Source organism: Salvelinus namaycush, chromosome 26 (assembly GCF_016432855.1).
Source record: "Salvelinus namaycush isolate Seneca chromosome 26, SaNama_1.0, whole genome shotgun sequence".
NCBI lineage: Eukaryota > Metazoa > Chordata > Actinopteri > Salmoniformes > Salmonidae > Salvelinus > Salvelinus namaycush.
This window is the reverse complement of record NC_052332.1, coordinates 28,132,025-28,150,666: the sequence shown is the minus strand read 5'-3', so window position 1 is coordinate 28,150,666 and position 18,642 is coordinate 28,132,025. Positions and strand designations below refer to the sequence as shown.

The 18,642-nt window shown below is 42.8% G+C and overlaps 1 protein-coding gene across 1 annotated transcript in view; it reads right to left on the bottom strand.

Moving 5' to 3' along the window:
- The window catches only part of LOC120021034 (gamma-aminobutyric acid receptor subunit alpha-2-like), a 151,299-nt gene that overhangs the window by 41,356 nt on the left and 91,301 nt on the right, over nt 1-18,642 (bottom strand). Inside the window, exon 4 of the mRNA XM_038964688.1 lies at nt 6,097-6,317. Coding sequence (XP_038820616.1) covers nt 6,097-6,317 — 221 coding nt within the window. The remainder of the gene's footprint in view (nt 1-6,096; nt 6,318-18,642) is intronic.

Genomic DNA, 18,642 nt, shown 5'->3' with positions numbered 1-18,642 from the left:
CTCAGAAATGCGTCAACCATGGCTGGCTCCACCCCCATACAGATTGGGAGGATAAACCACCATGGGTTCATCCTGTCGTTTATCTGCACGGGGGGTGTTATTTTACTCCTCAAGTTTCCCAGATGCAAGCATGAGAACAGTTCTACAGTATTAGTGAAAATGTCATCAATACATGTGCATGATCTTGTTCCTGTAGTGTTTGTAAACACCTTGGTAGGTTGATTAATAACCTGAACCAGATTACAGGAACTGGTTACAGTAAGAAGCTTCCTCTTGAGTGGACATCTTGATGAAAACCAGTCAATATTCAGGTCCCCAAGAAAGTAGACCTCTCTTTTTACATCACATACAGTATACTATCAAGCATTTCACACATATTATTTAGATACTGACTGTTAGCACTTGGTTTGTCGATAGCAAACATGTTTTAGATAACATGTTTTAGATATGCCAGGTGAACCTGCAACCACAGCACTTCAATAACACTTGACATACGATCTTCTCTAAGCATTACAGGGATATGGCTCTGAACAACACCTCCCCGATAAGCATTCCTGTCTCTTCTATAGATGTTATATCCTTGCATTGCTACTGCTGTATCATCAAATGAATTATCTAAGTGAGTCTCAGAAATGGCTAACATATGAATGTTATCTGATGTTAGCAAGTTGTTGATTTCATGAATCTTATTGCTAAGACTACATACACTATATATACAAAAGTATGTGAGCACCATTTCAAATGAGTGGATTCAGCTATTTCAGTCACACCCGTTGCTGACATAGACAAACATTGGCAGTAGAATGGCCTTACAGAAGAGCTCAGTGACTTTCAACATGGCACCGTCATTGGATGCCACATTTCCCACAAGTCAGTTCGTGAAATTTCTGCCCTGCTAGAGCTGCTCTGGTCAACTGTAAGTGCTATCATTGTGAAGTGGAAACGTCTAGGAGCAACAACGGCTCAGCCTCAAAGTGGTAGGCCACACAAGCTCACAGAACGGGACCGCCGAGTGCTGAAGCGTGCAGCACGTGAAAATCGTCTGTCCTTGGTTGCAAGTTCCAAACTGCCTCTGGAAGCAACTTCAGCACAAGAACTGTTCGTCGGGAGCTTTATGAAGTGGGTTTCCATGGTCACACACATGCCACACACAAGCCTAAGATCACCATGCGCAATGCCAAGCGTCGGCTGGAGGGATGTAAAGCTCGCTGTCATTGGACTCGGGAGCAGTAGAAACTCGTTCTCTGTAGTGATGAATCATGCTTCACCATCTGGCAGTTCGACGGACGAATCAGGGTTTGGCAGATGCCAGGAGAACTCCACCTGCTCGAATGCATAGCCCTGTCAAGTTTGGTGGAGGAGGAATAATGGTCTGGGACTGTTTTTCACGGTTCGGGTTAGTCCCTTTAGTTCCAGTCAAGGCAAATCTTAACACTACAGCATACAATGACATTCTAGACGATTCTGTGCTTCCAACTTTGTGGCAACAGCTTGTGGAAGGCCCTTTCCCGTTTCAGCATGACAATGCTCCCGTGCACAAAGCGAGGTCCATACAGCAAGGTCCATACAGAAATCGTTTGTCAAGATTGGTGTGGAAGAACTTGACTGGCCTGCACAGAGACCTGACCTCAACTCCATTGAACACCTTTGGGATGATTTGGAACACCGACTGCGAGCCAGGCCTGATCACCCAACATCAGTGCCTGACCTCACTAATGCTCTTGTGGCTGAATGGAAGCAAGTCCACAGCAATGTTCCAACATCTAGTGGAAAGCCTTCCCAGAAAAGTGGAGACTGTTATAGCAGCAAAGGGGGGAGCAACTCGATATTAATGCCCATGATTTTGGAATGAGATGTTCGACTTGCAGGTGTCCACATACTTTTGTTCATGTAGTGTATATTAATATGGGCTATTTTTAGCCTTTTCCTGGGTAGCTTATCAGATAGCCATAATATGCAAAAGAGCAATAGAAAAAAGCAAGAGAAAAAATATACATCCAGCAGCCCATTAATCATTTGGTGTGTGCAAGTGTGTGCGTGTGCTGTGGGGTTGAAGCTACAAACCCATAGGCTTGGCTCTCTTATCCCTTCCAGGCTTTTGGGAGGGAGGGTGGACAATGAGCCTGTCAAAGAGGATGTAAGCAATGTCCCCACGTGCTCTGGCAGCTTTCATGGCTGGGATAAGTGCTTTCCTCTTCTGGCACACAGCTTCAGGATAGTCCTCATTGAGGATGATGTACGTTCCTCTAAAGTTCTTGGCTCTTTCCAGAACAGCTACCTTGTCCTTGAACCTCAGCAACTTGACCACTATTCGCCTGGGCCTGTCACCTGGGCCAGTGGTGGGTTTTCCAGTCCTGTGGGCGCGATCCACCTAAATCTACCTGTGGTCCATCTTCAGTTTCTCCAAGATCATTTCCCTCACTTTGTCCTCAGACTCCGTCCAGGTCTCATGTGGAGATTCTGCAATTCCGTCCACAACCTGTCCTTCGAGTCTGATTTCTCCGTCATTGTTATCATAGATTCACATACAGAACGGATGTCCTCTCTCAATGACTTACAGATTGCTGTCATCTTGCCGTTCTCCTGTTGAAACTCATCAAGCTGAGCAGCTCCTCAGACCCGGCCTTGGTCGGCAGGATCACTGGACAGATAGTAGCGGTCCCAGCAACTGATGCCAACCACGTCATGGGATCCGAACTCAAAAGGTAGCTAGTTAGTAACCAATTGTTTTCAATAGACTTTCAAAACTTTACAAAACAACAAACTTTCCAAAACAACAAACCGAGCTCTCCCAGGTTCTGTGATGCGTGTTCAACAGGAAGTGAGGTGATGGTCTTGAAGATTATTATTATTTGTGTGTAAAAGACACAACGTCCTCACCATGGTCAGATTGGTAAACCTGACCCTGCCCTTATTATTTTAAAATAAAATATTACAGGTGGAATATCAGGTTATTCACTTAGTCTACTACAGAGATGAGAAGTGTTTTTCCCCTGCTTTTTATGGAAGCCCAAAAGAGTCATACCTAACCGCCCAAGTGGTTTACCATAGCCCCACTACACACACCATGGCACGCTCTGTCCATTGAGCTGACACAGTGCAGCGAAGATACAGACTGTTTTGTGCCAATCTGAGATTCAATCATTTGAACTTTTTAGCTATTTTTATATAGGGACATAAAACTAAAACTGAGGTGCACTGGTTTGAACTGAGGTGGCTAAACCCCCTTTATCCCCTTTTGGAGCCGGGTTCGCCACTTTGCTCAGGCAGTTCACAATGCCAAACCATAGCCCTAACCAAGAATGCAGGATGGAAACTGAAACTGGCAAAAATAAATGCTTGGGAATTAATGCCTAAACTGTTACGCCACTACAGAGTCATTGCGCAAAATGGTTTGCAGCATCATTTGGATATGTGTGCAAGAAAAGTTCAACATTCACCTTCTGCTACCATTTCTGTCAAGCCATTTATGCATACAAGTTCATGCATACTTTCAATAAATCCAACGTATGCACAACACAGAAAGCACTGCAACTGCCTGTGCAACGCAGTGCTGCAAGGCAAACGCAGCGTTCTATTGGAAATGTATGTACTTCTGGTGCACCAAAATGCAATGACACTGTCGGTGTGATCGAGGCATTAACCTTTGAGTTGTTTCTGTTTTAACCCTGTAACCATGCAGAATTAACGTTGTAACCATGCAGAATTAACGTTGTAACCATGCAGAATTAACGTTGTAACCATGCAGAATTAATGGGCAAAAATAGACACTCATCCATGAGCAGTGAGCTGGAATCAAACCCATGACAACTCTGTTAGTGTCTGTAACCGCTGGACCACACAGGCACTGAGGAAATCAATAATTTAGTCTGCTTGCCTTCAACATATAAAACAATTGATCTAAAAATTTATAAAATCCCTAACGAAAAATACATCTTCCCCCTACAAATATGTCAATTTATTATAATCCACATAAGAATTAACATGAGACGCGCTGTAGCCTGCACGTAGCCTACATAAGGTAAAATGTAAGTGCAGCGTGCGTTGTATACAAACACCGCTTCCAGCTGCCCCCTAAATATTTCTTCAGATATTCAAATCCTCCTGCTGTAGGATTACTTTCCTCCTGGGGCAAAAGGGTTCAAATTAAGATCCGACATCTGTAACACGCTTTAGCAGGCTTTCTGAAAGATCTCATTTGTCAGACCTACACTTTCCACCCACTAAGTAAACATATTACGCAACCTAAGTGTTTTATTATATTGTAAAGTGTAACGGTTCTGATTTGGTTGTGGCCCCAGATCACATGACAGCGTGTGCTGAGATAGTGTGCATTCAGGCAAGTGTCACCGACACGGATGTTGAAGGTGATGAGGATGATGACACATTGAACAATTTCAGGGAAAATTGTGCTTGAATGCTGTAATAATATACGTAGCAAGAATGCAGGATGGAAACTGAAACTGGCAAAAAGAAATGCAATCATAATCATCAATTTCATTGAGGTGAACTAGGCCAGAACATGTAACCATTCCTAAATTGCCTGCTCTTGGCATTTCCTAGAACATTGGAAATTAATGAAATTAATACTCATAATGGAATGAATAATCAAATATAATTAATACAGTATACTAATGTCCAAAGTTACTATATACACTATTTAAAAACTATTTATAAACTAGTTTGACTATTTGTGTATCTTGTTTGCCTTAATGCAGTGTCTAGAATAGCCAAAAAGCCTTTGATAGCAACTCGCCTTGCAACACACTATCTTTGCTCACAAATGAAAAAGTGACAGGCCTTTTAATAATCTATCCAAATTCAAATGTTATTCGTAGCCTCAGGAGAATCAGAGCCACATCAAATGAACTCATAAGAAACCCAGCCTGGAAAAGAATGGAGTTCCTCCCTCTTTCTACGTGAAAACTGCAGCATGAAATTCACAGGCAAATTAACTCTACCCAGAGCAACCGTAATTATCAGTCCCTGTGGACAAACCATTATCAAATGAAGAGCCCTACTTAGATTCAGATTTTGGTTAAGGGTTATATGTCAAGCAATTCAAAAGCAATACTTGATGAGGAGATTGAGAGTGGTGGACAGGTTCTCGCTGTAGCTAAGTGATTAAATAGTTCTTGCTGCTACAGGTTTGTTAAATAAGCAACACAATTTTACTCAAGCTTGCTGAGGATGTCTAAGCAGCTACACAGTACACTCTTACAAAAAAGGTGCTATCTAGAACCTTAAAGGGTTATTTGGTTGGCCCCATAGGAGAACCATTTGAGGAACCCTTTTTGGTTGCAGGTAGAACCCTTTTGGTTCTTGGTAAAACCCTTTCGAGTTCCATGTAGAACTATTTCTACAGTGGCTTCCTGGAACCAAAAATTGCTATCCTATGGGGACATCCGAAGAGCCCTTGTGGAACCTTTTTTTCTAAGAGTGTACACTGGCTGAGTGGTTTCTCCTCGCAGTAACATTTTCTTCTCAGGACATACAGTCCTTTAGGTACATCATAGTTATCATCCTCTGAACAAGAGAGGGTGGATAGAGGAGCATAGTTACACTATATCTTGCCCCATGAAGCATGTGCTGTGTCAGACTGGTTGCAGAGAAAGACCACTCAGTCCCCTGGCAGTCAGACACATTGCTTTGGATAGCTCTGTGCCCAGACATCAATTACCACCTTCATTCATCAAAGTACCTCTGAGTGCAGGTCAGTCCACTAGCTGGTCTCAGGCCTACTGACCCACCTTTGCTAACCCCCTGTCAGTCCACTAGCTGGCCTCAGGCCTACTCGCCCACCTCAGACTCTGCTAACCCTCTGCCAGCTAACATTTCACAGGATGGAGAACATGCCCTAACTGCTAACCAGCAAACTACCAAATGTGCATTGTCAGGAGACTTTTGGGGTAGAAGTAATTGGCAATTGAGTAATGAGATGATTTTGGTGGTGGTGGTGGTGTTTGGGGAGGCAACAGTGGCAGGTGGCAGTGGAGTATACAATGGATCAACATCACTTTGAAAGTATTCAATCTGGGTGCTATAGGTGAATAAAGGGTAATGTTCTATTAATTTGAGAAATGTCAGGTGGCTCACCTCATAGTGTAAAGCAGGGTACCGTTGTCCACCAGTCGTAGCAGTTTGTTGGGCGTGGTCATGTTGTGGGCCACAGATTTCTTCCCGTTGTGGAAGAAGGTGTCTGGAGTCCAGATCTTACTGGCCAGGAGGTTGTTAAGAGGCAGGACCTGCATGGGCCCGTCGAACTTCAGCCTCTCATCCCTCCAGCTCTGACGGAAGAACACATCGATGGTGTACTCCTGGGAAAAGACGGAGAGAATAAGTCAGTCTCTAAGGTATCACTTCACAATTACATTATCATCTAATATTTACCATCTCCCGTAAGAGTTGCAAACTCAGTTCTCTGTCCTGGTACAGTATATTGTCAGTTGTGGCCTTGACTAGCAGAGTTGAGTTTTGTTCACAGCCTCTCTCTCTCTCTCTCTCTCTCACACACACACACACACACACACACACACACACACACACACACACACACACACACACACACACACACACACACACACACACACACACACACACACACACACACACACGTCAATAATGCATCATGCATTTTATTTGAGGGGGAAAACAGCCTTGTCAATGTGGGATCCTCAAGGCGTCCTTCAGAGTTCATACTCCAATGATTGCGTTTTCACAGCTGTCGCCGGCGGGATAAAACATGCCTTTTCCAAGAGTTATCTCTCTGACCATATTGCCAAACACGTAACAAGGAACAGTGTCCCTGAAAAACCTCTCTAAGTTCAGAGAGAAATCGCCAGCCGTTAGTTGCTGCTGCTGAAGTGGGGGAGTGGCCTCACACTTATTTTTCTCAGACACTTCTTCCATTCTGACAAGATTTTCCATAGGTATTAAAACGGTAAAATACACTAATCAGCTATAAATTCAGTTAGATTTCTTTGTGGCTGTTTAAAAAATGGTCACCAGTATTTTTTAGAATGAATGGTGTCATGATTCTGTGTGTCATTAATATTGTAAAATAATGTCATAATGAACACGACGATGAACTAACAGGAACATCAAATGGACAGATATCAAATAACAGCAATAAAGTCCACACCAACACGTCTCAATAATGCCTGTTAGCAACAATGTAGCAACCTGTCCTGTGTCTGGTCACTACAGGAATGGCAGACGTGTTATACTGTACATTTACATCAAGGCCTCACCTTGGAAAAAAATATTATGCACCAATCAACAATTAATGGCACAAAATAAATGCATGAAATGCACAGATTCAGGTAATAGTCATTACATAACTAAATACATACAGTTGAAGTTGGAAGTTTACATACACCTTAGCCAAATACATTTAAACTCAGTTTTCACAATTCCTGACATTTAATCCAAGTAAAAATTCCATGTCTTAGGTCAGTTAGGATCACCACTTTATTTTAAGAATGTGAAATGTCAGAATAATAGTAGAGATAGAGAGAATTATTTATTTCAGCTTTTATTTCTTTCATCATTTTATTTCTTTCATCACATTCCCAGTGGGTCAGAAGTTTACATACAGTCAATTAGTATTTGGTAGCATTGCCTTTAAATTGTTTAACTTGGGTCAAATGTTTCTGGTAGCCTTCCACAAGCTTCCCACAATAAGTTGGGTGAATTTGGCCCATTCCTCCTGACAGAGCTGGTGTAACTGAGTCAGGTTGGTAGGCCTCCTTGCTTGCACACACTTTTTCAGTTCTGCAAAATTGTGGCAAAATGGCTTAAGGACAACAAAGTCAAGGTATGGGACCCTTGACTTTGTTGTCCTTAAGCCATTTTGCCACAACTTTGGAAGTATGCTTGGGGTCATTATCCATTTGGAAGACCCATTTGAGACCAAGCTTTAACTTCCTGACTGATGTCTTGAGATGTTGCTTCAATATATCCACATAACTTCCCATCCTCATGATGCCATCTATTTTGTGAAGTGCACCAGTCCCTCCTGTAGCAAAGAACCCCCACAACATGATGCTGCCACCCCCGTGCTTCACGGTTGGGATGGTGTTCTTCGGCTTGCAAGCCTCTCCCTTTTTCCTCCAAACATAACGATGGTCATTATGGCCAAACAGCTCTATTTTTGTTTCATCAGACCAGAGGACATTACTCCAAAAAGTACGATCTTTGTCCCCATGTGCAGTTGCAAACCGTAGTCTGGCTTTTTTATGGCGGTTTTGGAGTACGGTTCATCAAAGTACGTTCATCTCTAGGAGACAGAAGGTGTCTCCTTCCTGAGCGGTATGATGGCTGCGTGGTCCCATGGTGTTTATACTTGCGTACTATTGTTTGTACAGATGAACGTGGTACCTTCAGGCGTTTGGAAATAGCTCCTCAGGATGAGCCAGACTTGTGGAGGTCTGCAATTTTTTTCTGATGTCTTGGCTGATTTCTTTTGATTTTTCCATGATGTCAAGCAAAGAGGCACTGAGTTTGAAGGTAGGCCTTGAAATACATCCACAGGTACACCTCCAATTGACTCAAATTATGTCAATTAGCCCAACAGAAGCTTCTAAAGCCATGACATCATTTTCTGGAATTTTCCAAGCTGTTTAAAGGCACAGCCAACTTAGTGTATGTAAACTTCTGACCCACTGGAATTGTGATACAGTGAATTATAAGTGAAATAATCTGTCTGTAAACAATTGTTGGAAAAATTACTAACCGTTACTAATTACTAATTACTAACCGTAATTAAAGTCCTAACCGACTTGCCAAAACTATAGTTTGTTAACAAGAAATTTGTGGAGTGGTTGAAAAACGAGTTTTAATGACTCCAACCTAAGTGTATGTAAACTTTCGACTTCAACAATGATGTTATACCGTGGTAAACATTGCTCTTCCCCTTGGGATTTAGCAACATGCGTTACCCCAAAAACAGGATAATTGTCACTCCCCCCTACCTAAGCAAGGCAGAAAGAGCAAACATTTCACCTATTCAGTTATGAGGAAATATGTCCAATGTCAGATCTTACCATTACCTAAAGGTCCAACGCAGTCATTTTTATTTCAATATAAAATTATTTCTGGGTGACAATTAAATATTAATTAAATATGTTACTGTGATTGTTTTCAACTGAAATGGTAAAAAAGAAACAAAATAGCTTCTTAGCAAATATACATTTCTCAAGTAAGAATTTTGCTAGGACTGTCTGGGTGTCACGTTCTGACCTTAGTTCCTTTTTTATGTCTTTATTTTAGTTTGGTCAGGGCGTGAGTTGGGGTGGGCATTCTATGTTGTTTTTTCTATGTTTTGTTCTGTTGTTCTATTTCTACGTGTTTGGCCTAGTATGGTTCTCAATCAGAGGCAGGTGTTAGTCGTTGTCTCTGATTGGGAGCCATATTTAGGTAGCCTGTTGTCTATTGTATTTTCTGTGTAGTGGATGTCACCTTACAGAACTGTTGCGTTTCGTTCTCCTTTGTTATTTTGTTTAGTGTTCTATATTTAATAAATATAATGATGAACACTTACCACGCTGCGCTTTGGTCCTCACCTCATTCCAACGACGAGCGTTACAGAATCACCCACCAAAAAAGGACCAAGCAGCGTGGTATCGGGCAGCAGCGAGTTCTGGACTCATGGACATGGGAGGAGATTCTGGAAGGAAAGGGACCCTGGGCACAGGCTGGGGAATATCGCCGCCCCAAGGCAGAGCTGGAGGCAGCGAAAGCTGAGCGGCGTTGGTATGAGGAGGCAGCACGGCAGCGCGGCTGGGACGAGAGGCAGCCCCAAAAATCTCTTGGGGGGGGGCACACGGGGATGGTGGCACACGGGGAGTGTGGCTAAGTCAGGTAGGAGACCTGAGCCAACTTCCCGTGCTTTCCGTGGAGAGAGGTGGTCCGGGTAGGCACCGTGTTATGCGGAGAAGCGCACGATGTCCCCAGTGCGCATGCATAGCCCGGTGCGCTACATTGCCGCTCCTCGTATCGGCCGGGCTAGAGTGGGCATCGAGCCAGGTGCGATGAAGCCTGCTCAGCGCATCTGGTCTCCAGTGCGTCTCCTCGGTCCGTGTTATATGGCACCAGCCCTACGCACTGTCTCCCGTGGGTCTGCACAGCCCAGTGCGTCCTGTGCCTGCGCCCTGCAAGTGCCGGGCTAAAATCAACATCCAGCCAGGGCGGGTTGTTCAGGCCCTTAGTTCGAGACCTCCAGTGCGCCTCCACGGACCGGTCTATCCTGTGCCTCTTCCAAGGACCAGGCCTCTAGTAGATCTCTCCAGCCTGGTGAGTACTGTGCCTGTTCTAAGAACCAAGTCTCCTGTGTGTCCCTCCAGTCCGGACGCTCCAGAGCCTTCCTCCAGTCCGGACCCTCCAGAGCCGCCCGTCTGTCCTGAGCCGCCTGAGCCGCCCGTCTGTCCTGAGCCGCCTGAGCCTCCCGTCTGTCCTGAGCTGCCTGAGCCGCCTGAGCCGTCCGTCTGTCCTGAGCCGCCCGTCTGTCCTGATCCGCCCGTCTGTCCTGAGCCGCCCGTCTGTCCTGAGCCGCCTGAGCCGCCCGTCTGTCCTGAGCCGCCTGAGCCGCCCATCTGTCCTGAGCCGCCTGAGCCGCCTGAGCCGTCCGTCTGTCCTGAGCCGCCCGTCTGTCCTGAGCCGCCTGAGCCGCCCGTCTGTCCTGAGCCGCCTGAGCCGCCCGTCTGTCCTGATCCGCCTGAGCCGCCCGTCTGTCCTGAGCCGCCCGTCAGTCAGGAGCCGCCTGAGCCGCACGTCAGTCAGGAGCCGCCTGAGCCGCCCGTCAGTCAGGAGCCGCCTGAGCCGCCCGTCAGTCAGGAGCCGCCTGAGCCGCCCGTCAGTCAGGAGCCGCCTGAGGCGCCAGAGTCTCCCTCCAGTCCGGATCTGCCAGAGTCTCCCTCCAGTCCGGATCTGCCAGAGTCTCCCTCCAGTCCGGATCTGCCAGAGTCTCCCTCCAGTCCGGAGCTGCCAGAGTCGCCCTCCTGTCCGGAGCTGCCCCTCAGTCCAGAGGCGCCCCTCAGTCCAGAGGCGCCCCTCAGTCCAGAGGCGCTCCTCAGTCCAGTGGTGCCCTTTACTAGGGTCTCAAATCCAGGGTCGGTGACGAGGGTCGCCGCTCCTAAGGTATCACAGAAGTGGGCCGAGACTATGGTGGAGTGGGGTCCTTGTCCCGCTCCAGAGCTGCCACCGCGGTGAATGCCCACCCAGAACCTCCCCTATAGGTTCAGGTTTCGCGGCCGGAGTCCGCACCTTTGGGGGGGGGGGGGGGGGGGGGGGTACTGTCACGTTCTGACCTCAGTTCCTTTTCTATGTCTTTATTTTAGTTTGGTCAGGGCGTGAGTTGGGGTGGGCATTCTATGTTGTTTTTTCTATGTTTTGTTCTGTTGTTCTATTTCTATGTGTTTGGCCTAGTATGGTTCTCAATCAGAGGCAGGTGTTAGTCGTTGTCTCTGATTGGGAGCCATATTTAGGTAGCCCGTTGTCTATTGTATTTTCTGTGTAGTGGATGTCACCTTACAGAACTGTTGCGTTTCGTTCTCCTTTGTTATTTTGTTTAGTGTTCTATGTTTAATAAATATAATGATGAACACTTACCACGCAGCGCTTTGGTCCTCACCTCATTCCAACGACGAGCGTTACACTGGGAGTGGTCTGAGGGGGAAGGTGGAAACTGAAAACTAGCTGTTATTGGCAGAGAGGTTTAGAACTCTCTTTCTTATTGGTCTATTAACTAATTTAACACCTGGTGATGTCACCAGGCAAGCCAAAACTCCATCCCACCAAATCAGGGTGAAATTTCAGGTGGTCCTTTCAAACAGCATTTACACAAAAATTATCATAATTTTCACAATTTCATGATGTGGAAATATATATAAAACACAGAAAGATCACATTTTTGACTGCACTGGGCCTTTAATACAGAAATAGCCATATTTTTACCAAAACATGACACTTCGTAGTGGCTATATTAACCAGGTTTCTATCCAACCTTTTTTTGGAGTAAAGTACGTCGGATAAAAAGGTCAAGACAAGCCTGATGGAAACAGCTAATTTGTCAGTAACTTTCCAAATGTCGACAAAACAAAATGATGCTAGACAAGGTGAGATCTTTTTGTGTTGGTAAATTTTATTATGCAATAAATGGCGGTGGAACCATCTTTATGGCAAATATTTATACAATAACCTTCATATCAAAGTAAACTTGGAGTGACGCGATGATATGTCGTGTGTCCTCCCACTACGACTTGGGAAAGTACTACGACATGTGGGGTCAAATAACATTAGGAGGGCTCGCTCGGAAATGCTGAAAATGTATTTTAAAGAACTGATTCTAGCCCTGAAAGATTCCAAAAAGCAGCCAATTATTTCAGGTATGGTACCATCGTTGGGTCAAGGATGTGAAAGATTCAGCAGGCTACTGGCATTACACACCTGGCTAAAAGACTACTGTAGCTCTGTTGGAATAACTTTTATAGATAACTTTGACACGTTCTGGAAACAGAAGATGCTCCACAGGAATGAGTCCATCCAAATCATCTTGGCTCCTGGACTCTGTCCACACATTTCAAGGCTGCGTTGAGACAATGACTTATCAATGACCCAAGCCCAGCTCAGATAATCCCTACCATTGTGTCGCTGAGTTGTCGTAATGCTGCAGCAAATGTACATTATCCCAGGGGTGTTGGTAGTCACAATGTAAGTAACTTAATTGATGTCCCTCTAACTCCCCTGAATGTCTCTGTCGATCGTACAGCTATTGTATGCAGTAATCATGTGCCTATGAACCAGAGTTATACTGTTAGCACTGAGGCGGTGTACGCGTGTAGGAAGTTCACTGTGTGCAGCTCACCCTGTACTATCATCTCAAACATAAATAACATTGTCATGTCTACTTCCGATGAGCTTCCCAGTAAAGTAAAATAATCAAGCATCCCAGAAAAGCGCAAAAAAATAGCCCACATTAACATATCTAGCCTAAGAAACAAGGTTCATGAAATCGATAACTTGCTAGTAACAGATCATATTCATATTCATATCTTTGAAACTCACTTAGATAATACCTTTTATGATACAGTGGTTGCAATACATGGTTATAACATCTACAGAAATGCCAATGGGGGTGATGTTGCAGTCTCTATTCAGAGCCACATTCCTGTAATCCTTAGAGAGGATCTCATGTTAAATACTGTTGAAGTAATATGGCTACAGGTTCACTTGCCTCACCTAAATTCCATTCTTGTGGGAAGATGCTATAGACCACCAAGTGCTAACAGTCAGTATCTGGATAATATGTGTGAAATGCTTGATAATGTATGTGATATCAACAGAGAGTTATATTTTCTGGGTGTCCAAAATATTGACTGGCTTTCATCAAGATGCCAACTCAAGAAAAAGCTTCAAACTGTAACCAGCGCCTGCAACCTGGTTCAGGTTATCAGTCAACCTACCAGGGTAGTTACAAACAGCACAGGAATGAAATCATCTACATGTATTGATCACATCTTTACTAATGCTGCAGAAATCTGCTTTAAAGCAGTATCCAAATCCATCAGATGTAGTGATCACAATGTAGTAGCCATTTCTAGAAAAACCAAAGTTCCAAAGGCTGGGCATAAGAGGTCATACAATATGTTTTGTAGTGATTCCTATGTTGATTATGTAAATAATATTTGCTGGTCTGTGGTGTGTATTGAGGAGCAACCAGACGCTGAACTTGACACATTCATGAAATTGGTTATTCCAGTTACTAATAAGCATTTACCATTAAGAAAATGACTATAAAAACTGTTAAAACTGGATTGATGAGGAATTGAAAAATGTAATGGTTGAGCGGGAATCAGGCAAAAGGAATGGCAAATAAGTCTGGCTGTACAACCGATTGGCAAAAGTACTGCAAATTGAGAAATCATGTGACAACTGAATAAAAAGAAGAAGAAACTACAATATGAAACAAAGATAAATGATATAAAGAATGATACTTAAAAGCTTTGGAGCACCTTATATGACATTTTGGAGAAAAGGCAAACTCAGCTCCATCATTCATTGACTCAGAAGGCTCATTCATCACAAAAGCCACTGATATTGCCAAATACTTTAATGATTGTTTCCTTGGCAAGAGTAGCAAACTTAAGCATGACATACCAGCAACAAATCCAAGTATAACTGGAAAAATGATGAAAGACAAGCATTGTAATTTTGAATTCCATAAAGTAAGTGTGGAAGAGGTGAACAAATTATTGTTGTCTATCAACAATGACAAGCCACCTGGGTCTTACAACTTGGATGGAAAATTACTAAGGATAATAGCGGATGATATTGCCACTCCAATTTGCATATCTTCAATCTAAGACTACAAGACAGTGTGTGCCCTCAGGTCTGGAGAGAAGCTAAAGTAATTCCTCTACCCAAGAACAGTAAAGCCCCCGTTACTGGATCAAATAGCCAACCAATCAGCCTGTTAACAACCCTTAGTAAACTTTTGGAAAAAATTGTGTTTGACCAGATATAATGGTATTTTACAGTAAACAACAGACTTTAGGCACGCTTGTTGAGAAGCGCAGGGCATTCAACATACACAGCACTCACACAAATGACTGATGATTGGCTGACAGAAATTGATGACAAAAAGATTGTGGGAGCTGTTTTGTTAGACTTCAGTGCAGCTTTAGACAATATCGATCATAGTTTGCTGCTGAAAGAAACATATGTGTTATGGCTTTACATTCCCTGCTATATTGTGAATAAAGAGTTACCTGAACACAGAGGGTGTTCTTTAATGGAAGCCTCTCCAACATAATCCAGGTAGAATCAGGCATTCCCCACGGCAGCTGTCTAGGTCCCTTACTTTTTTCAATCTTTACTAATGATATGCCACTGGCTTTGAATAAAGCCAGTGTCTATGTATGCGGATGATTCAACACTGTATGTGATCACTGCAACACTTAACAAAGAGCTGCAGTCAGTTTCATAATGGGTGGCAAGAAATAAGTTACTCCTAAATATTTCAACAACTAAAGGCATTGTATTTGGGACAAATCATTCACTAAACCCTAAACCTCAACTAAATCTTGTAATGAATAATGTGGAAATGGAGCAAGTTGAGGTGAATAAACTGCTTGGACAAACCCTGGATTGTAAACTGTCATGGTTAATACATGTTGATGCAACAGTAGCTAAAATGGGGGGAAGTTTGTCCATAATAAAGAGCTGCTCTTCCTTCTTACCAACACTATCAACAAGGCAGGTCCTTCAGTCGTGTGGTCACACTTAATCTGTTGTGAAAAGTGTTACGAAATATTATGTCATGTAATACTTTTAATTGCATATAAACACCTGCTGCAAAGGCAGCAGTTAACCTGTTTGGGCTGCAGGGGCAGTATTGACTAGCCTGGATAAAAGGTGCCCATTTCAAACGGCCTCGTACTCAATTCTTGCTCGTACAATATGCATATTATTATTACTATTGGATAGAAAACACTCTCTAGTTTCTAAAACCGTTTGAATTATATCTGTGAGTAAAACAGAACTCATTTTGCAGCAAACTTCCTGACAGGAAGTGGAAAATCTGAAATCGATGCTCTGTTCTAGGGCCTGCCTATAAATGTCCTTGATATTTATTAGAATACATGCACTTCATACGTCTTCCACTAGATGTCGACAGGCAGTGAGAGAAGAAATGGAGTGTATAACTTGATCTGTGGTCGAATAAAAGCTCTTTGTATGACGTGTCACCAGTTTCCTGTTTTCTGGAGAGCGCGTGAAGGGACCTGGTTTTGCCTTCTGATAAGCTGTCGTTATAGACGACTAATATCTCCGGCTTTGATTTTATTTGATACATGTGACAATATCATCGTAAAGTATGTTTTTTCAATATAGTTTTATTAGATTATTGAAATTTATTCGGGACGTTAGGCGTGTTGCGTTGTGTGCCTTTGTTCAGGAAGGAGAGCTTCGCGCTACTTTGCTAGTTTTCCGTGCTAATTGACTGGAGAAGAGGACATTCTAAATCCAAACAACGATTGTTCTGGACAAAGGACCCCTTGTACAACATTCTGATGGAAGATCGTCAAAAGTAGGACCCATTTTATGATGCTATTTCATATATCTGTCGAACATGTTGTACTAGTAGTTTGCGCCCAGATTTTGGGCACGCTCTCACCATAACGTAAACTGCATATCGTAATGAAGTTATTTTTAGAATTCTAACACGGCGATTGCATTAAGAACTAGTGTATCTATCATTTCCTATACAACATGTATTTTTTAGTAACGTTTATGTCTGGTTATTTGGTCAGAATAGTTGAGTGTCATAAAAATATCCGCACATTCTGGGAAAAAGATGCTACGTTAGCACAATGTATAACCACTGATTTCAGCTCTAAAATTTGCACATTTTCGAACAAAACATAAGTGTATGTATAACCTGATGTTATAGGACTGTCATCTGATGAAGCTTATCAAGGTTAGTCAAAAATTATATATCTTTTGCTGGTTTGTTACGATCGCTAACTTTTGCTGCTGGGAAATGGCTTGTGTTTCTGGCTATTGTGGTAAGCTAATATAATGCTATATTGTGTTTTCGCTGTCAAACACTTAAGAAATCGGAAATATTGGCTGGAATCACAAGATGCCTGTCTTTCATTTGCTGTACACCATGTATTTTTCAGAAATGTTTTATGATGAGTATTTAGGTATTTGACGTTGGTGTCTGTAATTACTCTGGCTGCTTCGGTGCCATTTCTGACGGTAGCTGTGATGGTAGCTGCAATGTAAAACTGATTTATAGCTCAAATATGCACATTTTTCGAACAAAACATAGATTTATTGAATAACATGTTATAAGACTGTCATCTGATGAAGTTGTTTCTTGGTTAGTTTGGTTGGTTCTTGGTTAGTTAGGTTGGTTTTGTGCATGCTACCTGTGCTGTGAAAAATGTCTGTCCTTTTTTGTATTTGGTGGTGAGCTAACATAAATATACGTGGTGTTTTCGCTGTAAAACATTTTAAAAATCGGACATGTTGGCTGGATTCACAAGATGTTTATCTTTCAAATGCTGTATTGGACTTGTTAATGTGTGAAAGTTAAATATTTCAAAAATATATATTTTGAATTTCGCGCCCTGCACTTGAGCTGGCTGTTGTCATAAGTGTACCGACCTCGGGCTTGCAGCCAGAAGAAGTTAATGAGGATCCTTAATAGGTACAAATATAAAATACAAAAGCATGGAGTTTATTAGGTCACAAATAAAATAAGTTACGATGAACTTCACAGGGTGATGAAAGTGCACTGTGATGAGCTTGATGCTGCTTTCCAATAAATACCGAGGGTCTTATTCTGGTGACATGATAATTGATGCTTGGCCGCTGTTTAACAATCAAAAATAAACTTGCTCTTATCCATTATAATCTCTTCATGTAGAAGGCTACCCGCATTGTATCTGCACTGTTGGCTAGAGCACATTATGCCGTGACCAGAGTGGGCACATTCACTATATAACAAAATATTTTATTTTTTGGGGGACAAAACCACCAGTAGAGTTGAAAATGCGATGGAGACCCATTTAACTTGCATTTTTTATTCGGTACATGGGAATTTAACCTCAAAAGTAATTTTTATGTCTGCTATATCAATATGCACAGCCTTTTATCCACAACTAGCTTGGTAAATTTACTGTTGAAGAAAAAGCCCCTTTATAATAAAGCCAGTTGAGCAGAGGCTTCTTCTATGGACACAATGCAACAAGCTGTATATTTGGCGCACATGGTGTCCAAATTGCAAACTTCCAGACTGTAGGTAACCGGTAACTGCCAAAAATAAAGGAAACACTTGAGTAAACGAGGGATACAAAGTTTATGTTATGATGTGTGCGAGGTATTTTCCTGGCATGGTTTAGATCCACTAGTAGAATCTATGCCAAGGCACATTGAAGCTGTTCTGGCAGCTCGTGGTGGCCCAACACCGTTTTTAAGACATTTTATATTGGTGTTTCCTTTATTTTGGCAGTTACCTGTATGCTAAAAATGTGGTCCAGTTTTTTTTTGTTGAAACTAGTGATCCTCTGTGGCTTATTTATGCTCGCCAGTGTATTTTGAACATTGAGAGCAGGCTCCTGGGGTTTGATATTCCTTTTTTTCATTAACTTTTTTATAACGTAATAGTTTTTTTGATGTGTGGTTTTGGCCTCTTGTGCCCCCTATGGGCTTGGGCCCAGCCCCTGACTCACACCATTGACCAGTCACATTTATATTTATTATGCAGTTTATTTTTGCATTTTTTAATAATCAGTTACCAAATCAAGGCATGGCCCCCCAGTTACCCAGGTGGGCCTACCTCCTCTCATCTGACGACTAGCAGAGCGGCAGCAGCAGGCTGTCTACACACATTGAGAGTGGGCTCCTGAATCCTCCTGGGGTTGGAGGTTGCAGTAAAAAATATAAATATTACATATCTAGCATATACTGTATAATATATACTGTATACATGCATTTTTTTTTTTTACTTTTAGTTTTTCAGCCCCGATAAGCCCCTGCATTAACCAGACTCTGTCTGTCGCCAGTTGGATGGAAACTAAGCTCGTAATACACAAAAAGCCTGACTAACAAAGTGAAACTAGCGGAGCAACAAACAAA